General features: G+C 28.9%; 1 protein-coding gene across 3 annotated transcripts in view; it reads left to right on the top strand.

Moving 5' to 3' along the window:
* The window catches only part of LOC145268769 (uncharacterized), a 319,098-nt gene that overhangs the window by 186,847 nt on the left and 106,639 nt on the right, over positions 1-25,612 (top strand). For all 3 annotated transcript variants that reach the window (XM_080124371.1, XM_080124370.1, XM_080124369.1), the window contains 5 exons: positions 1,555-1,583; positions 3,979-4,356; positions 5,314-5,397; positions 9,182-9,295; positions 12,785-12,898. In XM_080124371.1, the coding sequence (XP_079980497.1) occupies positions 1,555-1,583; positions 3,979-4,356; positions 5,314-5,397; positions 9,182-9,295; positions 12,785-12,898 (719 nt within the window). The remainder of the gene's footprint in view (positions 1-1,554; positions 1,584-3,978; positions 4,357-5,313; positions 5,398-9,181; positions 9,296-12,784; positions 12,899-25,612) is intronic.

The raw sequence follows: 25,612 nt of genomic DNA, 5'->3' as shown, positions 1-25,612 counted from the left end.
TATATATATATATATATATATATATATATATATATATATATATATATATATATGTATATGTATATGTGTGTGTGTGTGTGTGTGTGTGTGTGTGTGTGTGTGTGTGTGTGTGTGTATTTTGGCAGCAGGTTATTATTCAGACACATGTGGTTGGACACAACGGAGTTATTCTTTTTTCCGATCTTAATGGATAATTTTTCAATTTGCCGGACGGTCTTTTTAATTTCAGTAGATAATTTATACAGAATGACGCCCAAATATTGTTTTCCGCCCATATTCTTCTCGGGCGCTTTCTATCGGTGCATTCGATTATTTTCAGGAGCGATATATATAACTACTTCATTTACTCACACAAATTTAATATACGAAAGTATAGATTTATGCGTAAACTTTAAGTATTTACTTCAAAAGTGCTCAATACGTAGGTAGAGCTAGTTAGTAATTTATAAAATATATAATATATATATATGCGCATAAGCCTGACGAATCCTACAGTGGATGAAACGCAGAATATTCAGTGTAGCTTAATCGCCATATATATTTTATAAATTACTATATATATATATATATATATATATATATATATATATATATATATATATATATATATATATATATATATATTTAATTTTAATTAGCTATAAAGTTGAGTACAGGACGGTTGGGTCGAATTATTTTTATTTTATATTTAATTTCAATTTTCTCATTGCATAGTTTATTTATTTAGTTTCTAATTATTAACTACTATTAATATGTTTATCCCGGTATTAAATGATATCCGGTTCAAAAAGGGATGTCGTTTTTTTTTTTTTTATAAGTATGGCTTCTAGTAAGTTTAGTCGCCGTGTGCAGTTGTTAAGGTATCTGATTTTAGTATTGTTAGTTAAAATATTTCTAATGTCGCACGACCGTAGGTTTTTATCGTGGGATAGTAGGTGTTGTTTTATGGCACTATTATCAGCTAAATGATAGGCTAGTCGTCGGGAGAGTGTTGTTGTGGTGTGGCCTATGTATGCGTTGTATGAATTTTTAGAGTGGGTTCGGAGACATTCTCAGAAGGGGCAAATAAATTCATACACTACATTAGTTTGGTTTAGTGTGGTGTTAGTGTTGTTATTGTTTTTGATTATTAAATTGGAGGTTTTAAATTTGGTATAATATATTATTAGTTTGATCTTTTTGTTTTGGTCGGTGGGTCTGGTGTATCTTTTAATTAGGTTTGTTATTATTTTTTCATCTGTTTTGTAATTAGTGTGTAGTTGGTTTTTATAGTATACTTTGATGGTGTCATTTTTGTTCCGGTTAGGGTTTATATTTTTCTTATTATGGAGTGAGTTTAAATAGTGTTTTATGTGTTTATCAACGATTTTTACCAAGATCAGAAAAAAGAATAACTCCGTCGTGTTCAAGCGGATGTGTCTGAATATATATATATATATATATATATATATATATATATATATATATATATATATATATATATATATATATATATATATATATACACATCTGTTTGAACAATAAAAAATAACGTTTATATTTTTACATTTTCAGATGAGGAACTCGGCAGGGATTTTCCAGAGGTAAATGAGCGCATTATATTATATTATATTCTTGGGATTGAGTAACTAATTTTTTGTTTTTATTATTATTATTATTATTATTATTATTATTATTATTATTATTATTATTATTATTATAATAATAATAATAATAATAATAATAATAATAATAATAATAATAATAATAATAATAATAATAATAATAATAACCTTCTTAGTGACACACAATATGGTTTCCGTTCTGCTAGATCTACAGCAGATGTGCTTACAGTTATATCTCATAGGATTAGCGAATCTCTCAACAGAGGCTTCCTTTCTAGGGCAAATGCTTTGATAGAATATGGCATAAAGGTTTACTTCACAAGATCTCCAGCTACGATATAGCTGGAAATGTCTTCTCAATTATTAAATCATTTCTCTCTGGTAGGTTCATAAGAGTAGTGGTTGATGGGCAGAAATCAGAAGCTCACAGTATTAATACTGGAGTCCCTCAGGGATCAATCCTGGGCCCAATGCTCTTTCTGATCTACATTAATGATCTTCCAAATCACATCCTTACATCATTCGCAGACATTTATGCTGATGACACTACTATCTATGGTAGCATATCTAAGACCATAAACAAGCAAGTTCTCCCTGATTCTCTCTCCTCTGATCTTGAGCATGTGGTACAATGGGGAAAGGAGCGGCTGGTTACTTTTAATGCATCTAAAACCAAGCTTTTATCTTTACATCATCAACGCTCTGATCCCCATCTGGCATCAATTGAAATGAATGGCTCTCGTCTTGGGGAGGCCTCATGTTTTGACAAGCTTCTGGGCTTGACTTTTACTCCTGATCTTAAATGGAACGCATACATTAAATCCGTTGCCAAGGCCACTGGAAAAATGGTCGGATCCTTCTATCAATCCAGTAGATATCTCACTACTGATGCAATTCTCTATCTATATAAGAGCCAGGTACATCCAAGGATGTAGTGCTGTTGCCGCATCTGGGCAGAAGCTGCTATAAAGGACTTATCCTGCCTTGATAGAGTTCAAAATTGACTTCCTAGCCTCATAGGCGATGTCCTTTTCTCTTCCCTGCAACCTCTTTCTCACAGAAGAAATGTTGCGAGTTTGTCTCTGCTTTATCGTTATTGTCATGGCAAGTGCTCGGCTGAGCTCCAATATATGGTCCCCCCTCGCCAAACTTTCACGATAATCACCTGTCTAGCAGAAATCACTATCAATAATTTCCCCCACTCTTTATCTGTACCTAAACGTAGATTCCATGAGCAAAGTTTCTTTATTAGAACTGCACGCCTATGGAATTGTCTTCCGTTTTCCTGCTTTCCAGTTGGTTATAATATGGTTGTCTTCAAGTCTAACATACACAAGTTTTTGATGAGCCGTTCCGTATAAGTTAACAAATTTACCAAATTTCCATTACTAACGATTACTATATTGTCAAATTTCTACTGTACACTCTTTAACCATTATTCTCGAGTGGCCTCAAGGCCTTGATAATGTGGTGATGCCTATGTAAAAAAAAATAAATTAAAAAAAATAATAATAATTGAGTACTAAAGGTGTAGGGTGACTTGTCACTCAGATTCCAGAGAGCACAACAATTTGTTCTCAAAGATCAATTTATGATGATGGCTGGTGTGACTACTCCTAGTGAGTAAATAATAATAATAATAATAATAATAATAATAATAATAATTAGTTTAATGTCCGTTTTATATGCTGCAATACATTGGATGCCCTTACTAAATTGACTTTCAAAGTAACACATCACTGACCAGGTTTTTATTTATTCCCTTTGCTCTTAAATACATTTGATCACTTCCTTCCATGTTATGTTAATATTTATGTAAGTTCTTACATAAATATTAGCATATTTATTTCTTAAAATTGTATGTTAATGAAAATAGATAGAAAAATGATAATGTGGGTTTTATTACTATCATAACCTGTTTTTTTCTTTTTAGGGTATTCATAAATAATATGCTCATTTGAAAGATTTTCCAGCCAATTGATTTTTAAGTAATCTATCTCTGGCCAGGTTTTTCTTTTTATTCCTCTTATATTCTACATTTTGTCACTTCCTGATATGAAAATGGTATGATGGATGTGTAAATCAACTGCTTAGATCCAATGACTTGAGAGGAAGCTTAAGTCTGGACATTATAGAGAGATTTTTGCAGAATGATCCTTATACAACAAAGTGCATAGCCATTGTTCATTGCTGGCAAAAGTGCATTGAGAATGCTGGTGACTATGTAGAAAAATAAATTCTAAAGCACAAAAGGTCGCTCGTTTTAAAGATACTACTCCTGTCTTCGTAGCTCTTTAACTTTTTAAATTAAAAACTAAGAGGCTTTACTTTTGGAACGACCCTCATATAACCCTTCGGAATTATGTTTTTGTAGCCTGGAATACCCGCACAAGATCCGTGGGTGTTAAACCAACTGGAAAATCGGATTAAAAACTTGGAGAAGAACATAGAGAAAATGCATGAGAAGGTTCCGGTGGAAAGCAGTGGTTCCGAACAATGGACGTTTGGAGGCAAAAGTGAAGGTGAAGATGAAGCTGAATATATGACAAAACAAATTCTGGATATCGAAGCTCTCATTGCCCCAAAGGATTCTGAACCAGAGACATTGTCTGATGTATGGAATCATTTGAAGGATTTGGTGGAAGCTCTCCGCAACATAAGATCCTATGTTATCTCACTGGAGAAAAAATCGGAAAACATGGGCAATGCTTTAAAAGTGCTTTTGAAAGGAAGTATGAATATCGTTAATGAGGTGCGTATCGCTTTTTATTGGATGACCCTTCTATTCCCTTAACGTTTCATTTATTTCCATTTTTATATGTTTCGTTTGCTTCCTTCGCTAAAACATAACTTTTGTATCCCAATTCAAATTAAATGTCGGTGTGGTTCTTGGGTACACTCAAAGACGCCGTTTTTCCAAGATGGCCTCTAATAAGGCCAGGGACCACGCCAAACTACTCCCACTGTGACGTACAAACAGACTAGGTACAATTTTATATACGATTATATTTTTAAGACGATGGGACGTTTTATGACGACAATACTACATTCGGTGTTGTGTTTAAAACTGGAAGGTTACATACTTATAGAAGATTATATTTTTACTTCATTGATATTGTGATATTTTAATGACGTCACTGTACTTCCACTCGGACGTACCAACAGAGATATATTAACGTCTAAAAGTGTAAGTTGTATACGGAAATTGAAATCGATGAAAAAATATTTATTTAATCTTGACAATTCGTTAGTGACAGTGAACGTAAAATTAGGTAAAAAATGAGAAAAGGTTCAAGGAATGTTTTAGAAAAAAGGGCTGGGTTAACGTGTAGGAAAAAACTGACTACACGTTTATTTCGGCTGGCACCGTGTGCGTTCACGTGTGTGTAAGTAGGATATGCATTATGATAAGTGTATATTTACTAGCATACTTATTGTTAAATCTGCACGTGTGTTCTCTACAAGGAAACTGTGTTTGGGGTTTTACAGTATACGCAAGTTTTCAAGGCTCAATATTTTTTGCATTAAGATCGGTTAAAAAAACTACTGTTATTTTTAATCAAGAGTCTTTATATGATGTCGTTGCTACTTCGAACATTATAAAATTATTTCAAAGAAATTTTATATTGATAAATTTTTTCAAGTAAATATGAAACTATCTATTTCTGAAAATGACTTGCATGGAAATAATATGTTTTATTTCTTTTAGGATTTTGAACTTGTTGGAGAACTCAAGATGGTTGTTCGAAAAATTCTTGCTGATTCCGATGTTTGGTCTGCAATGGTTAAAGAGGTAAATATTACATTGTCGGATGCAGCTCCTGCAATAAGTTACCCCGTGTAAACTGATACTTGTTGCAGAGGAATCTTCCAATTGCTGGGCTAAAATAAATTAGGAACAGATAGCAGAATATACAACAGCTTCAAAGTAAAGGGTGACTTTGTACTTGGGTTTGAATCTCCCGGCCAGCAGTAATTATCATTTCCTACACTGATTATTGCATAAGCATGTAATGCAAGTGTCTCTAGGTATAAAAATAATTTACATTTATTTAAAATATATTATAATTATAATAAACACCTTAACATTAACTCTTTAGGGAATTAATAAAAAGCAAATGCAGAAATAAATTAAGAAACAATTGAAATGAATAAAAGAAATAAAAAATATATCATGAATAAAAGAAATAAAAAATATATCATGAATAAAAGAAATAAAAAATATATCATGAATAAAAGAAATAAAAAATATATCATGAATAAAAGAAATAAAAAATATATCATGAATAAAAGAAACAAAAAATATATCATGAATAAAAGAAATAAAAAATATATCATGAATAAAAGAAATAAAAAATATATCATGAATAAAAGAAATAAAAAATATATCATGAATAAAAGAAACAAAAAATATATCATGAATAAAAGAAATAAAAAATATATCATGAATAAAAGAAATAAAAAATATATCATGAATAAAAGAAATAAAAAATATATCATGAATAAAAGAAATAAAAAATATATCATGAATAAAAGAAATAAAAAATATATCATGAATAAAAGAAATAAAAAATATATCATGAATAAAAGAAACAAAAAATATATCATGAATAAAAGAAATAAAAAATATATCATGAATAAAAGAAATAAAAAATATATCATGAATAAAAGAAATAAAAAATATATCATATCAAAAGAAATAAAAAATATGTAAAAAAGTAAAATAAATTAAAAATATATAATCGATGAAATTAATTAAAAATATATAATGAATAAAAGCAATAAAAATATGTAAAAAAATAAAATAAATTAAAAATATATAACGAATAAAATAAATTAAAAATATATAACGAATAAAATAAATTAAAAATATATAACGAATAAAATAAATTAAAAATATATAACGAATAAAATAAATTAAAATATATAATGAATTAAATAAATTAAAAATATATAACGAATAAAATAAATTAAAAATATATAACGAATAAAATAAATTAAAAATATATAACGAATAAAATAAATTAAAAATATATAACGAATTAAATAAATTTAAAATATATAACGAATAAAATAAATTAAAAATATATAACGAATAAAATAAATTTAAAATATATAACGAATAAAATAAATTAAAAATGTGTAACAAATAAAATAAATTAAAAATATATAACGAATAAAATAAATTAAAAATATATAATGAATTAAATAAATTAAAAATATATAACGAATAAAATAAATTAAAAATATATAACGAATAAAATAAATTAAAAATATACAACGAATAAAATAAATTAAAAATATATAACGAATAAAATAAATTAAAAATATAGAACGAATAAAATAAATTAAAAATATATAATGAATTAAATAAATTAATAATATATAACAAATAAAATAAATAAAAAATATACAACGAATAAAATAAATTAAAAATATATAACGAATAAAATAAATTAAAAATATTTAATGAATTAAATAAATTAATAATATATAACAAATAAAATAAATTAAAAATATGTAACGAATAAAATAAATTAAAAAATATATAATGAATTAAATAAATTAAATATATATAACAAATAAAATAAATAAAAAATATACAACGAATAAAATAAATTAAAAATATATAATGAATAAAATAAATTGAAAATATATAATGAATAAAATAAATTTTAAATATATAATGAATAAAATAAATTTAAAATATATAACGAATAAAATAAATAAAAAATATGTAACAAATAAAATAAATTAAAAATATATAACGAATAAAATAAATTAAAAATATGTAACAAATAAAATAAATTAAAAATATATAACGAATAAAATAAATTAAGAATATATAATGAATAAAATAAATAAAAAATAGACAACGAATAAAATAAATAAAAAATATACAACGAATAAAATAAATTAAAAAGTATATAATGAATAAAATAAATTTGAAATATATAACAAATAAAATAAATTAAAAATATGTAACAAATAAAATAAATTAAAAATATGTAATGAATTAAATAAATTAAAAATATATAACGAATAAAATAAATTAAGAATATATAATGAATAAAATAAATAAAAATATATAATGAATTAATGAATTAAAAATATATAACAAATTAAATAAATTAAAAATATGTAATAAATAAAATAAAACAATTTTCTCCAACTCTAAGCATCTAGTGCACTGTGGGAACTAGTGACTTATTACTTTTAACGCCTTTAAAACCAAGTTTCTCTCTTTTCACCACTAACGCTCGAATCCTCACGTCTTTCCGGTCAAAATGAATGTCTAGTTCTCTTCTCAGTGAAACCAATTTCTTTGATAAGCTCCAATCCTGTATTTTGAGTGTCCTCCAGAAGATCGTAACTTACAACTGAATTTTACCAAGTATTTTATCCACTACGCCACTGGTCCTTTACAATTCTTTAATAAGCTCCTTGGATTGACTTTCACCCCAGACCTGAAGTGGAAGGCTTTTTTTTCTCTTTTTTTTTTTTACACAGGAATCACCACATTATCAAGGCCAAGAGGCCACTCGAGGATAAGGGTTAAAGAGTGTACAATAGAAATTGGACAATATAGTAATCGTTAGTAATGGAATTCGGTAAATTTGTTAACTTATATGGAACGGCTCATCAAGAACTTGTTTATGTTAGACTTGAAGACAACCATATTGTAGTCAAATCAAATCTGTTGCTAAGGTTGCTTGAAAAATGGTTGGATCATTCTATCATCCCAGAAAGTATCTGACTCCTGATGCAATCCATTACCTATATAAAAGCCAGATTTGTTCTAAGATGGAATACTGCTGCCATATCTGAGGAACAGCATTTGTTCTTGTCTTGTTGAGTTCACAATCTAGTGGGAGATTATCTGTTTTCGTCCCTACAGGAAGGTCACACAGAAGACGTGTTGCCAGTCTCTTTCTCTACTCTATCGTTATCATCATTGTAGGTGCTCGACTGTAACACATTAAAAACAAGAACTCGTCTGACTATAACCACAGCAAAATACTTCTTTCTCTCTTTTTCTCTCCACCTCTCTCTCTCCCTTCTCTCTTTCTTTCCCTCCTCTCTTTTTCCCACCTCTCCCTGTCTCCCCCTCTTTCTCTCTGTGCCAAAAATCAAACGGAACATCCATAAACAAAGTTTTTCTAAACATTCGATCTGTGGAACAAGATACCACGAGTAAAATATGCTCGTCTTCAAGTCTAATGAAAACAAATAGTTATAGAATCGTTCTATTGTAAAATTAAATATTTTTAAGTATTCTTTTGCCCATTTCACCTACTGTTTCCTATTATTTCGTGATGGCAATTATCATTGAACCAACCATCTTTTAAACATCATCCTCGAATGACTTCTGTGACTTTATAAGCGCTGACTCATCAGTACAAGAAAAAATAAAATAAAAAGCAACATCATTCATTTGCCAATACTTTAGTGGGAAGAAGGGGCACATACCTAATAAAAGTTAAACATTATTATTTATTTAAATGTAAATTTATTACGTATGTCTTTAGGATTTTTTACATCTTAAAGTTTTGTTCTTTATTTTGGCATTTTTTCAGGACAGAGAGATTTTAACCAATTTAGCATCGGTTGTTGATAACTTTCTGAAAGACTTAGAAGAAACAAAATCACATTTTTCGGGAAAAATAAAGAACCTAAAAAATGAATTGATCGTAAGTAAATGCTCCAAAAGTGACCTGGAAACAGGTGAAATTTTTGTTTAATTTAAATGTGATTACTTAAAATTTTAATAAATCGTTTGTTGTTGCTTTTTTCTAGTCTGTTTGCATGTAATAGCCTAAAAAATGTAGAATCATATATATATATATATATATATATATATATATATATATATATATATATATATATATATATATATATATATATATATACTATTTTTGTGTGGGTTCGTTCCCTATGAATTCAGAAACAGCTAGACCATTTTTTTTTTAATTTCACATGAAGGTACTTAATGTGTCTGGTAGTGTTCTTACATAGGTTTTACATCAGAATGCAACTGATAAATATCGAAAATCGATAATCGAAAATCGATAATCGATAATCGAAAAATCCGATTAAAGAAGGAAGTCCCATTTTGACATAAGGTTAACACTTTTATACAACCTAACATTAAAAATACATTTTAGAAGTTTTATCACCGCACAAGCAGAAAATCAACTGTAAATTCTTTTAACAACAGAATGCGTCTGAAATGAATGTTTCTTTTAAGAACACAATTGAACCATGATACTAGACTTTTGTGTGTTTAATTTAATTCAAGTGATTATGTCAAATTAATTTCCTAAAATCAACAGTTGGTTCTTTGATAAGACAGGGGCGCACTCGAAATGAATGTTTCTGTTTAGAGCACAATTGAACCATGATACTTGACTTCTGCATTTTAAACTTTAAGTGAAGCCATTATTTGCTGTAAAAAATTACAGCAAATTATATATTTTATAAAAATAAAATCAACAATAGATTCTCTACAGTGCAATGTAGACTATAATGCATTGAAGACTAACTCACTGTAGGGATACGATTTTTGTAATCTAGAATCATATCATATAATAATAGCTGAATAAAGTTTTCTAAACAAGCGATAGGAAGTAATACAAAACTGTTTACATAGCTCTTATCTTCAAAAAAGTTTTATAAAAATAAATATATTAAATAAGACAAAAAAATTAGCAAATAAAGTGTTCATCGAAAGTTAGAATAACCCAAATAAATAAACCAAATGTAATAAAACAAATAAAAACTTTAATTATAATCAGATATATAGAATAGATTAGAACATGAAATATGGTGATATATTTTACATTATTTAATTTAAATCTGATAGCTATGACTTTCTTTTTTCAATTCTTATAACTCGACTTCTACAACTTCTAGATTTTCAGGATTCCATAAAAACTCAATATTCAATAATTTCCTATTATGCAATTTCCAAGCATCGTTTGTTGCATATTAATGTCATTTTGTACTAAACAACCTTTTCTTTTATGATTTGATTGATGAAGTTTGTGATCATCTCAAATTTTCTTCAATAATGACTTTATCTTATAACTTCATTTCCAATTTTTTAGAGATCCACCGGAAACTGCTCATGCAACTTATGTATGAATATTTTTTGTGATTTCTCATAGCATTTCACCTTTCCCTCCTTCTTCATTTGTTGTTAACTCTTCATTTGTCATTTCGAATGCACTTTTCTCGAACAATATCCATATTTGTCTTTGCTGTCTGATAGCCATTTTTTATTTCTTGTTCACTTAAACAATGCATATTGCCACTTGGGTGTAAGGCACTACTATTTGGGATCATGTCTACAAGGATCTGTATAGGTAGATGAGATGTATATTCGTGTTACATCTAAATTTCTGCATGTTAGGGAAACAGGAAACAGGAAAGGAATTACAAAGTCTAGTAAGTCGAAAGGAAAAGCTATTAGAGTAAATGGCTTTCTTACATTTAGGGACCTCTACAGTGAAGGGATGAGATTTTACTGGTTATTGGATTTGTCAGGGGTATTTATGTTGAGGGGACATAACTGTCAGAGCACACTCTATCAAAATTATGTGTAAAGTAAGCATAGTGGTGCAACATTGTGGCGATGGGACAGGAGTTGGAATCTTGTTGATAGTGCGTGACATATTAGGTTTTAGTCTTTCTGGATGTTCATTCTTTTATTATCTTGTCATAATCTGAAAACCTGGCTGTGTAGATTGCACTGTGCACTTTGTCACCAAGCATGTAGTGAAGAACAGACAATTCGAAGTCTGCAAGAAATGGTGTCGCATAAAAAAAAATCGCATTGATATAAAATTAAAGAAAATATATCAAAGTTTTCTAATTATTTTATTTTAAAAAAATCTATAAAAATAATATTTTATTTTCTTGCATAAAATAATCAATAAAGTGTTATTGATTCATTGTTTTGAAATTGGTTTTAATATTACACAAAATGTATTCATTTATGAAATATTTATTGATTTCTTTATTTTGTTTTAGCAAAATAATATTTGTATATTAATATTTTTATGTATTATTAAAATATTAGTTTCTGAAAAAATAACTTTAAAAAACATAATACGTCCGGTAATACATACGGATTTCATGTGAAAGTTTGTTGAAGTAATTTTTTAACTCTATGACGCCAAGGGTGTTCTTCGCCCAATTAACTTCTGAAATTTTCTACATTACTTCCTCGCATTGAACGGAATTTGCTTTTGACCTTTTGCTCCACATGAAATAAAATGTGTAGAAAATTGTTACATATTTTCTTTTATGCTAATTTGATTATTTTTTAAATTAAAACAGGAAATCCAGTTTAGTAAGCAAATTATTTTTTTATAAATACAAATTTTTTTTATCTGACACAGCTTGCTGCGGATTTTGAGTCGCCCGAGCATAAACTTTTGCTACTCAATTATTTTCTTAACCACTTGTATCTTCATTCCCAAAATAATACAGGTGTAATACCAGGTGTGCTACCCCACTCGACAACACCACCAACCCGACATTGTATGGCATGGATTTCTTTTCTTTCATCTTCTCTTCTGGTCATGTCATCATTTCTCATATTAGTGGCTGCCGAAAGGTTCACAGTGGCTTAAAAACGACTCAAAAGAAAAAAATAGAAAACAAATTCTGCGGATGTCAGTTCGTCTCTGGGTGTATGTGTGTGACACCATTGTGGGAAAAGTCTGTCGAGGTTGCTTTGTCATCAGTCGATGAATTGCCTTCGACTGCCCCACTTGCAACTGTCCTCAACTCTGACATTAATGTTGCAAATCTAACATTGACCATAATCCATACTGAACTGTCGTGAACTGCCGCAATACTCATCAACATTTACTAAAATTGCTCATAAAATAAACATATATAAACATAAATTGACCTTCATTGTCTGATCCTTTTATTCCAGATCACCGTCACACCTTGGTTAACAATCCTATTTTTGCTTTCTTTTGTGTTCCTTTGTGAGCAACTTTCTCTCTACAGATAAACTTATTTTTTCTGGGTTTTTTTTTTCATATTTTTTCTGTTTTTTATTTACTTCCTAAAACTGGGGGTAATACGACACAGATTCTTCCAAGGTGCTTCTCTTGCACTTGTCTTAGGATAAATAAATTGCTTCCTTTCTCCTTATTCTCTAGCAAAAAGCTGAACGGAAGGATGTCGACAACATGCTGTCGTCTGTCATGAATAAGTTGAACACTGCTGATTACCGCAAAGAAAATGATCAGTTGAAAGCTGAAATCGAGGAACAGGTAAGTCAAATCATGTCACATTGATATATGAAAATATGACAATATATGATGTGACAATTCCAATATTTTTATTTATTCCGATACAAATCCAGGATTCTTTCCTAAATTGCTAATTCCGATACAATTACCGATTTCGATTCTTTAAAGCTATCTAAATATTTAGCTATAGAGTAGTTTCTAACACGTGTATATATTTTTGCAGACATAGTAAAAAAATATGCACAATTTTTTCCCATTCCAATACTGATTCCAATACCCCAAAAAGTTCAAATATTTCTGATTCCCAATTCCGATTCTGATTAATCGTCCCAACACTAATATCTTTATAGTCGGTGACGGTGGTGGATGGTTGGTTGTTAGGAGGGAGATACCCACACAGGAATTTAATGGGCTGATTCTTCTCAACCCCAAATCGTCAATCACCCCTGATTTCGATTGCTATTATATAAACATTTGTGACCACCTAAAACACCACCTTGGGGTGGCATTGTTACTGTAGTCACACCCTAATGTCATTTCACTGAATTAACCTGACTTTGGTTTGACTTGATTACACCTGTGTAGTCTTTTGCCAAAAATACCCTTTATATCATATCTTCAACTTTACATCATATCTTCTTTTTGACTATTGATCAAGTTTGCTATTTCTTCCCATGCTGGTGCTCAGTGTCAGGTTCATAATTTTTATTCAAATGATCTTTTAGTACATTTGATAATTATTTTATGTTGTTTCTTGCATTTGTCAAAATGATTTATCAGTATACACAGTGGCTCTTACCCTTTAAAATATGATGACCCATTTTAGAACAAACAATCAAAAACCGACTCCAATCCTTAAAATATATTATATATACATTCAATTTTTATACAGCAATGTGATTATTGAATTATAGATTATTTATACATGAAATAACTATCGATTCCGTAAATTCATGATTAATTTAACATTTATTCATAAAAAATTCTAAAGCTACTACAAAAATAATTAATTGCAAATCATTTCAAAATTTTTCGAACACACACATTTCCACCGTTATGTAAAATATTTTTATGAAACGGCTGGTATTGAATTTTTTTTTAGCTTGCAATTCTATCTCGAGATCCGTAGCTGATATGACACACTTCATCTTCCACATGTGATTGATTGCAGTACTTGTTTTTAATGATAAGAAATTGGGAGGATGCTGCTTCACACAATTATCTTGTTAGGAATCACAATAAATTCCTTATTGCGATTTCTGACATTACTAGGAAATTTTAAAAAACTTTTTGCACAAAATTCTTGTAGTTGTTTTGGTTTAGTTTCAAAATTGAAAGTCTTGACTTACAACATTCAAAACTTCTTATTTGAACAGTAAGATTTTTCAAAAGTTCTTATATCAAGCAATATAAGTCATTAATGTTAATTTCATTTGCCGCTTCTTCAACAGGTTGAGCAAGTGTTTCTTTTGGATAATTTTAGTGATGGAGAATTCCAATTTAAATGTAAAAGACTCTATCTTTTCATACAATAATATCATACTTTTCTCACTCTGCTACTCTGTTTTAACACTATTAAATATCTCCAAAATGTCGACCAGGTATGCCAATTTGCATAAAGTAAATTCATTTATAAACACATTTGCTTGCATTTTGAGAAACAAGAAATATTTGCAACTCTCCTCTCAATTCCAAAAATCTCTTCAACGGGAGTTGCCTTACCTCTGTGTGAAACAATAGTGCTTCATGCATTAAACCCAAATCTTCACATAAAACTTTGAAGAGTCGTGTTGCAAGTGAACTTGATTTAACGATGTTTGTTGTTTTAATTGTAACGTCTTGCTAGTTTATTACTTGTTGATATGCAGTGAATGTCAATTATTTTTGAAGTCACTTTTTTAACTTACGATTGGAAGCTAGCCTTTGAATCGAACATTGCAGATGCCCTGCCAGTACGAACTCCACACAATTTCTCACATTTGATCGAATGTTTTTTGAAGAAGTTATCAATTAAAGCAAAAATATCAGCAGCAGCTGTCGAAGCTTACAGATTCTTACAAAACAGGAAATTTTCTTAATTATTTTTCATATTTATAATAACACACATACACAAGAATTTATGAAAAGTCACATATGCAGTTTTATCAAATTGTTGTATGTTGAACAGTCCAGTTAAAGTTTGTTTGGATTCTTGAATAATTTGACATAAAATATCCTCAGCCATATTTGTAATTCTTCATTTTATCCTATTGTTTGACACGGATAGATTTGTCAATTTATTTACCACTTCAGGACCGACCATGAGACTACAATACCATTTGTGCATGGAAAAATAGGAGTCTCAGCTATTGTGTGTGTGTTTTTTAGCATGTGTTACTTTTAATGCAACCGTGTATTAATCTTCCATAGTGACTAAAATTTTGTTTCCAATCGACACATATGATCCATTGGTGCTGTCTATGAAATCTTTTCCAGAACAAATTTGATTTCATCATATTTTACTTTGAAGATTGTTGAATGGCCTAGAGGAACTGATCCATATAAGTTGTCATTGTGAAGAACACATTTTTAACTTCTTTTGGAACTGTCTATAAAAAGGAATTTCATTGCAGTGTGGAATTTGCCTAATTTTAGACTTGAAGTTTGGATAAACGAACGATTTCCTGTTCTCCCTGTTGATTCCTTTCGTTTTAACTGCTCAGAAATAGTAGTCATCGAAATGGTTAAAACATACCGTTGATGCCGAGGATGGGAGTGGATAAAGAAGAAAGAGGCGTGCTGTGTTGCCAATGGTTACAAAAAAGAAGTAAAGACCAACCAGAAGAGGAAATTGGGAAGAAAGTAACTTTTAGTTAATAGTAACTTAAAGGGAGATAATGGGTTCAAAACAGGGAGGCAGAAAACCTAATTTTAAGGTAAAAAAGGTATAAAATAGCAAATATCTTAACAACTTGAACTGATGAGAAAAACTCAATATGATTTTCGGAATCAGTACCCCTAAATTAGTCCAAATCAGCTTAGAAACCTTGAGTACCAAAAACTGTATTGGCTAATTTATTAAACCTTAGGCACCAAAAATGTGTTGGCCAGTGTTATAATTTATTAAATTAAGTCGAGCAGTCTTGAATATGATTTTTCTGAAACTCACAGCTCAATTAATTGATCTAGACTTCCTTTAATGTCTTAGCTAATGAAATCCCCTTGTTTTTACAAGAACTCTAAAAATATTCAAGATATCTTAAAAACCAATGACCGCCTCTACATAACTGGTGAACCGCCTCCCCCTTCGCATAAGCAGTATCCAATAAATTTAGTTCTCTCTCTGATTGAGGCTGAGATCTTAATAGGCTGTCCTTAGACTTGCTCTCTAAGAGATGTGAAGAGCAACATTCTGGTGTACACACCATCAATTTTCTTCTCCAACCTGTATCCTTGAGTAACTTTTGGCCTTTATAAGTTGTAACTCATTAGTTAATACCATCAGACAAAAACAAAGCTTCAAAAGCAAATGTTAATACAGTGTTTAAATATGGAATGTTGACATTTGATTTGAGTTTGATCCTAAAAAATTGATCCTAAAAATTTGATCCTAAAAATTTGATCCTAAAAATTTGATCATGCTCTTTTGTCAGTTCGATTTTGGCATGACATGCTGGGTATTATTTTTGCCCTAACGCTGATTGGCATTGGAGATGAAGGTAACCACAAACATGGTGCAACTATTAAAAAGCTAAAAAGTGCAAGATAACCTTAATTCTTATTTATATTTCAATTAGCATCCTATTCATCACATTCAGTGATATAAAAGTGCATACACTACTCCTCCCCCCCGCCGACCAAAGTTGTGGTGAATATTTGTTCCTATGATTTAAAGACAGATGATCTGTCCCCCCCCACCGTGCCAAAGTACTGAAAATTCTCTTCTCATCCTTGCACACTTGTATATGAAATGCAAAATTGTCAATAAACCTGGCACCCTAAACCTAACCTTAAACCTAACCCTAACCTTAAACCTAACTCTAACTCTAACCTATCTTGCCTCATTTTGTTGAAACAACTGCTGATCTCTTAAAGCACATCCTTGTCCTCAGCTGGCACAAAGCAGATAACACTCAGTATTACTCATGAGTAACTATTCAATCACATTTTCAAACCAATAATAATGATTACCGATGATCTCATACGATTTTGATGAAGTGCATTTTACATAGTGCAATGACTTTTGATGACAATTTTGCTGCTTTGCTGCTGTGGCTGCAACTGCACACATTTGAAATAATTTATTGGAATGGCAGTAGGTGATGTTATTTTGGAATAAGTTTCAAGTTGATACTTGAAACTTATTCCATTATTGCATTATTGCAGCCTATCATTAAAAGTTGCAAGTATTAACAGCCTATCATTAAAAGTTTCAAGTATTAGCAGCCTATCATTAAAAGTTTCAAGTATAAGCAGCCTATCATTAAAAGTTTCAAGTATTAACAGCCTATCATTAAAAGTTTCAAATATTAACAGCCTATCATTAAAAGTTTCAAGTATTAACAGCCTATCATTAAAAGTTTTAAGTATTAACAGCCTATCATTAAAAGTTTCAATTATCAGCAGCCTATCATTAAAAGTTTCTAGTATTAGCAGCCTATCATTAAAAGTTTTAAGTATTAACAGCCTATCATTAAAAGTTTCAATTATCAGCAGCCTATCATTAAAAGTTTTAAGTATTAACAGCCTATCATTAAAAGTTTTAAGTATTAACAGCCTATCATTAAAAGTTTCGATTATCAGCAGCCTATCATTAAAAGTTTTAAGTATTAGCAGCCTATCATTAAAAGTTTTAAGTATTAACAGCCTATCATTAAAAGTTTCGATTATCAGCAGCCTATCATTAAAAGTTTTAAGTATTAGCAGCCTATCATTAAAAGTTTTAAGTATTAACAGCCTATCATTAAAAGTTTTAAGTATTAGCAGCCTATCATTAAAAGTTTTAAGTATTAGCAGCCTATCATTAAAAGTTTTAAGTATTAGCAGCCTATTATTAAAAGTTTTAAGTATTAACAGCCTATCATTAAAAGTTTTAAGTATTAGCAGCCTATCATTAAAAGTTTTAAGTATTAACAGCCTATCATTAAAAGTTTCAAGTATTAGCAGCCTATCATTAAAAGTTTTAAGTATTAACAGCCTATCATTAAAAGTTTCAAGTATTAGAAGCCTATCATTAAAAGTTTCAAGTATTAGCAGCCTATCATTAAAAGTTTTAAGTATTAGCAGCCTATCATTAAAAGTTTTAAGTATTAACAGCCTATCATTAAAAGTTTTAAGTATTAACAGCCTATCATTAAAAGCTTTAAGTATTAACAGCCTATCATTAAAAGTTTCAAGTATTAGAAGCCTATCATTAAAAGTTTTAAGTATTAGCAGCCTATCATTAAAAGTTTTAAGTATTAGCAGCCTATCATTAAAAGTTTTAAGTATTAGCAGCCTATCATTAAAAGTTTTAAGTATTAGCAGCCTATCATTAAAAGTTTTAAGTATTAGCAGCCTATCATTAAAAGTTTTAAGTATTAGCAGCCTATCATTAAAAGTTTTAAGTATTAGCAGCCTATCATTAAAAGTTTTAAGTATTAACAGCCTATCATTAAAAGTTTCAAGTATTAGAAGCCTATCATTAAAAGTTTCAAGTAATAGCAGCCTATCATTAAAAGTTTTAAGTATTAACAGCCTATCATTAAAAGTTTTAAGTATTAGCAGCCTATCATTAAAAGTTTTAAGTATTAACAGCCTATCATTAAAAGTTTCAAGTATTAGAAGCCTATCATTAAAAGTTTCAAGTATTAGAAGCCTATCATTAAAAGTTTCAAGTATTAGCAGCCTATCATTAAAAATTTTAAGTATTAGCAGCCTATCATTAAAAGTTTTAAGTATTAGCAGCCTATCATTAAAAGTTTTAAGTATTAGCAGCCTATCATTAAAAGTTTCAAGTATTAGCAGCCTATCATTAAAAGTTTTAAGTATTAACAGCCTATCATTAAAAGTTTTAAGTATTAACAGCCTATCATTAAAAGTTTTAAGTATTAACAGCCTATCATTAAAAGTTTTAAGTATTAACAGCCTATCATTAAAAGTTTCAAGTATTAGAAGCCTATCATTAAAAGTTTTAAGTATTAGCAGCCTATTATTAAAAGTTTTAAGTATTAACAGCCTATCATTAAAAGTTTTAAGTATTAGCAGCCTATCATTAAAAGTTTTAAGTATTAACAGCCTATCATTAAAAGTTTCAAGTATTAGCAGCCTATCATTAAAAGTTTTAAGTATTAACAGCCTATCATTAAAAGTTTTAAGTATTAACAGCCTATCATTAAAAGTTTTAAGTATTAACAGCCTATCATTAAAAGTTTTAAGTATTAGCAGCCTATCATTAAAAGTTTTAAGTATTAACAGCCTATCATTAAAAGTTTCAAGTATTAGCAGCCTATCATTAAAAGTTTTAAGTATTAGCAGCCTATCATTAAAAGTTTTAAGTATTAGCAGCCTATCATTAAAAGTTTTAAGTATTAGCAGCCTATCATTAAAAGTTTTAAGTATTAGCAGCCTATCATTAAAAGTTTTAAGTATTAACAGCCTATCATTAAAAGTTTCAAGTATTAGAAGCCTATCATTAAAAGTTTCAAGTAATAGCAGCCTATCATTAAAAGTTTTAAGTATTAGCAGCCTATCATTAAAAGTTTTAAGTATTAGCAGCCTATCATTAAAAGTTTTAAGTATTAGCAGCCTATCATTAAAAGTTTTAAGTATTAACAGCCTATCATTAAAAGTTTCAAGTATTAGCAGCCTATCATTAAAAGTTTTAAGTATTAACAGCCTATCATTAAAAGTTTCAAGTATTAGCAGCCTATCATTAAAAGTTTTAAGTATTAACAGCCTATCATTAAAAGTTTTAAGTATTAGCAGCCTATCATTAAAAGTTTTAAGTATTAACAGCCTATCATTAAAAGTTTTAAGTATTAGCAGCCTATCATTAAAAGTTTTAAGTATTAGCAGCCTATCATTAAAAGTTTTAAGTATTAGCAGCCTATCATTAAAAGTTTTAAGTATTAGCAGCCTATCATTAAAAGTTTTAAGTATTAGCAGCCTATCATTAAAAGTTTTAAGTATTAGCAGCCTATCATTAAAAGTTTTAAGTATTAGCAGCCTATCATTAAAAGTTTTAAGTATTAACAGCCTATCATTAAAAGTTTCAAGTATTAGAAGCCTATCATTAAAAGTTTCAAGTAATAGCAGCCTATCATTAAAAGTTTTAAGTATTAACAGCCTATCATTAAAAGTTTTAAGTATTAGCAGCCTATCATTAAAAGTTTTAAGTATTAACAGCCTATCATTAAAAGTTTCAAGTATTAGAAGCCTATCATTAAAAGTTTCAAGTATTAGCAGCCTATCATTAAAAGTTTTAAGTATTAGCAGCCTATCATTAAAAGTTTTAAGTATTAGCAGCCTATCATTAAAAGTTTTAAGTATTAGCAGCCTATCATTAAAAGTTTTAAGTATTAGCAGCCTATCATTAAAAGTTTTAAGTATTAGCAGCCTATCATTAAAAGTTTTAAGTATTAGCAGCCTATCATTAAAAGTTTTAAGTATTAGCAGCCTATCATTAAAAGTTTTAAGTATTAGCAGCCTATCATTAAAAGTTTTAAGTATTAGCAGCCTATCATTAAAAGTTTTAAGTATTAACAGCCTATCATTAAAAGTTTCAAGTATTAGAAGCCTATCATTAAAAGTTTTAAGTATTAGCAGCCTATCATTAAAAGTTTTAAGTATTAACAGCCTATCATTAAAAGTTTTAAGTATTAGCAGCCTATCATTAAAAGTTTTAAGTATTAGCAGCCTATCATTAAAAGTTTTAAGTATTAGCAGCCTATCATTAAAAGTTTTAAGTATTAGCAGCCTATCATTAAAAGTTTTAAGTATTAGCAGCCTATCATTAAAAGTTTTAAGTATTAACAGCCTATCATTAAAAGTTTCAAGTATTAGAAGCCTATCATTAAAAGTTTTAAGTATTAGCAGCCTATCATTAAAAGTTTTAAGTATTAACAGCCTATCATTAAAAGTTTTAAGTATTAGCAGCCTATCATTAAAAGTTTTAAGTATTAACAGCCTATCATTAAAAGTTTCAAGTATTAGAAGCCTATCATTAAAAGTTTCAAGTATTAGCAGCCTATCATTAAAAGTTTTAAGTATTAGCAGCCTATCATTAAAAGTTTTAAGTATTAGCAGCCTATCATTAAAAGTTTTAAGTATTAGCAGCCTATCATTAAAAGTTTTAAGTATTAACAGCCTATCATTAAAAGTTTTAAGTATTAGCAGCCTATCATTAAAAGTTTTAAGTATTAGCAGCCTATCATTAAAAGTTTTAAGTATTAGCAGCCTATCATTAAAAGTTTTAAGTATTAGCAGCCTATCATTAAAAGTTTTAAGTATTAGCAGCCTATCATTAAAAGTTTTAAGTATTAGCAGCCTATCATTAAAAGTTTTAAGTATTAACAGCCTATCATTAAAAGTTTCAAGTATTAGAAGCCTATCATTAAAAGTTTCAAGTATTAGAAGCCTATCATTAAAAGTTTCAAGTAATAGCAGCCTATCATTAAAAGTTTTAAGTATTAGCAGCCTATCATTAAAAGTTTTAAGTATTAACAGCCTATCATTAAAAGTTTTAAGTATTAACAGCCTATCATTAAAAGTTTTAAGTATTAACAGCCTATCATTAAAAGTTTTAAGTATTAGCAGCCTATCATTAAAAGTTTCAAGTAATAGCAGCCTATCATTAAAAGTTTTAAGTATTAGCAGCCTATCATTAAAAGTTTTAAGTATTAGCAGCCTATCATTAAAAGTTTCAAGTAATAGCAGCCTATCATTAAAAGTTTTAAGTATCAGCAGCCTATCATTAAAAGTTTTAAGTATTAGCAGCCTATCATTAAAAGTTTTAAGTATTAACAGCCTATCATTAAAAGTTTTAAGTATTAACAGCCTATCATTAAAAGTTTTAAGTATTAACAGCCTATCATTAAAAGTTTTAAGTATTAGCAGCCTATCATTAAAAGTTTCAAGTATTAGAAGCCTATCATTAAAAGTTTCAAGTAATAGCAGCCTATCATTAAAAGTTTTAAGTATTAGCAGCCTATCATTAAAAGTTTTAAGTATTAACAGCCTATCATTAAAAGTTTTAAGTATTAACAGCCTATCATTAAAAGTTTTAAGTATTAACAGCCTATCATTAAAAGTTTTAAGTATTAGCAGCCTATCATTAAAAGTTTCAAGTAATAGCAGCCTATCATTAAAAGTTTTAAGTATTAGCAGCCTATCATTAAAAGTTTTAAGTATTAACAGCCTATCATTAAAAGTTTTAAGTATTAGCAGCCTATCATTAAAAGTTTTAAGTATTAACAGCCTATCATTAAAAGTTTTAAGTATTAGCAGCCTATCATTAAAAGTTTTAAGTATTAGCAGCCTATCATTAAAAGTTTTAAGTATTAGCAGCCTATCATTAAAAGTTTTAAGTATTAGCAGCCTATCATTAAAAGTTTTAAGTATTAACAGCCTATCATTAAAAGTTTTAAGTATTAGCAGCCTATCATTAAAAGTTTTAAGTATTAACAGCCTATCATTAAAAGTTTTAAGTATTAGCAGCCTATCATTAAAAGTTTTAAGTATTAACAGCCTATCATTAAAAGTTTTAAGTATTAGCAGCCTATCATTAAAAGTTTTAAGTATTAACAGCCTATCATTAAAAGTTTTAAGTATTAGCAGCCTATCATTAAAAGTTTTAAGTATTAGCAGCCTATCATTAAAAGTTTTAAGTATTAGCAGCCTATCATTAAAAGTTTTAAGTATTAGCAGCCTATCATTAAAAGTTTTAAGTATTAGCAGCCTATCATTAAAAGTTTTAAGTATTAGCAGCCTATCATTAAAAGTTTTAAGTATTAACAGCCTATCATTAAAAGTTTCAAGTATTAGAAGCCTATCATTAAAAGTTTCAAGTATTAGAAGCCTATCATTAAAAGTTTCAAGTAATAGCAGCCTATCATTAAAAGTTTTAAGTATTAGCAGCCTATCATTAAAAGTTTTAAGTATTAACAGCCTATCATTAAAAGTTTTAAGTATTAACAGCCTATCATTAAAAGTTTTAAGTATTAACAGCCTATCATTAAAAGTTTTAAGTATTAGCAGCCTATCATTAAAAGTTTCAAGTATTAGAAGCCTATCATTAAAAGTTTCAAGTAATAGCAGCCTATCATTAAAAGTTTTAAGTATTAGCAGCCTATCATTAAAAGTTTTAAGTATTAACAGCCTATCATTAAAAGTTTTAAGTATTAACAGCCTATCATTAAAAGTTTTAAGTATTAACAGCCTATCATTAAAAGTTTTAAGTATTAGCAGCCTATCATTAAAAGTTTCAAGTAATAGCAGCCTATCATTAAAAGTTTTAAGTATTAACAGCCTATCATTAAAAGTTTTAAGTATTAACAGCCTATCATTAAAAGTTTCAAGTAATAGCAGCCTATCATTAGAAGGCGATAAAACAAAGACTGTTGGAAATTTATGACTGAAATTTTGGGTGACAAATCAATACTTATATTTATTTGTATCAAACATTGGATTGCAGAAATATCGTAAATTTTTTTAATGATTCTATGGATGTTATTTTTTTGGGGTCACTTTATATAAAGATAAATATTTCTACTAAATTGTCAATAGCTCTCTTGCCACACACTTTTTTTTGCCACTGAGAATTAGGGTCCCGATTTATGAAGGCATCTCAAATTGTTCTCTTTTCTTTCCCAATCTTTCCACAATCATTTTAGCAGATTTACCTCACCAACGAATTTCTTGGACAAAACACACGCCAATTTTTTATCGAGAAATTCGACGCTCTCAGCAGATATTCTATGCAAGCTTCTAACATTTAAACTACTCAACTTAAAATTTAACCGATTTTCTTTGGAAGTCATTTTCTTATTTGAGGCAAAATTTTTATGGTTTGAATGTCATTCCTGATGCCAATCAAGTGTGGTGATAGGGACTAGTACTTTTATCGAGACACCATTCCTAGTAGTGGTTGTCTGGCAAGGCTAAAAGAGGGCTTCAGCTGCCCTTTTTTGTTTTGTTTTGTTTGCTTTTCCATTTAAAAAAGAAATCGTTCTGTGCTGCCACTCATCGCAGAGTTCCCAAGCGGCACATGCCAAGGGGCGGCATTTTGAGGGGATAAAAATAGAAAAAATAAATAAAATAAATAAAAATAAAAATAAAAAATCTGAAATTTTATACCAAAGTATTTAAGGTTGTAAAAAATCGGAACTTTTGGAGGTATCGGAATCGGGAAAAATGTGTCCCTATTTTCCGATTCAAAAATTTTTAACTTACTTTTTCATTATTAGTACATTTATTGTTTTTAAATTATCACTAAAACTAAAATGATAACAACATCAAAATATGATGTAAATTTATTTTACTTGTAAAAACAAAAATTAAAAATATGCATAAATTCTTTGGTGACCTTTCAAAGAAAGCCGTTGATTTACATGTTGCAAAATTAAACAAAACATTTTTAAGAAAAATACTTTCAAACATCATGGCTAATTAAATGATGCAACGGAAAATTGCGTAATTTTGGAATTGTAGAAATATTAAGCAACTACGGAATAAAAATCGACTGAAAACAGATTTTATGATGGTTATATCAAGGGACATAATTTTAAATGGAAAATAAGCGCTACAGTACACTTCAAATACTTATTAAGTGGCTTTCTATTCGATAGCGGGGAGGGTCAGAAAAACAAACTCTATTATCAGAACAGATACAACACTTTGCAATATTTATTTACATAAAATATACAAAATTTAAACAAATTAGGCACAAGACCATCAAATGGGTGGGAACTTATATGTCATTGGTCATTTTTGGTCTGAAGTGATAAAAATGTCCTATTTTAACTAGAATCATATCAGTCACCACAATACCACATTTACACCTAAGGACGTTATACTTTTTTTTCACCTATATTCACTCCAAACAAGGCAAATTGACACTGAGGCTACTGTGAATTAGGGATTATACATACGAAGACCCTTTACATAGGGAGTTGAGCAGCGAGATGTTTGTTCAAGCAACTGGAACTGATGCATTTGGGTATTTATATTAAGTGCAGAATATCAAAACAGCTTTTTGAAATATAAGGAGGCATATATTTACTGTGGAAAGAAGATGTTAAAATAAAGATTTCTTTCTAATCGAAAGCTGATCGTTTTACAAAACATATCTTTTTGCAGTTGCTGGTTGAACAGTGCAGTAGTTAAACCTACTTAAGATGAAATTTGGTTGGAAATTTTTATCGTTCATATATAGATTTCATAGGAATAAAACAGTGCAGAAAAAAAAAATTGGTTAGTAAAACTGTAGGATGTGGGATCCGTAGGATAACGAATTTATAATCAGGATTTATCAATTTTTTAGGACCGTGGTTGCATGTGTTTATTGAAGTCGAAAATAGGAGTGTATCCACGAGACCATTAAATGGGATCGTCAATTAATAGGTAGTTTCACCAATCTACATCCTTACATAAACTAAATAAAAATAAAATCAGGAAAATAACGACACTCGACAAAGAACAGGAAATCACTTATTAACATGAAATAAACAACATTTATTTACATGTTAGAAATATTAGTTTGAATTGTTCAACATAAGT

Source organism: Euprymna scolopes, chromosome 44, assembly GCF_053919585.1.
Source record: "Euprymna scolopes isolate OS-2025 chromosome 44, ASM5391958v1, whole genome shotgun sequence".
Lineage (NCBI taxonomy): Eukaryota > Metazoa > Mollusca > Cephalopoda > Sepiida > Sepiolidae > Euprymna > Euprymna scolopes.
Note: the sequence above shows the minus strand (reverse complement) of the source record. Positions and strands in the feature narration are given on the sequence as shown.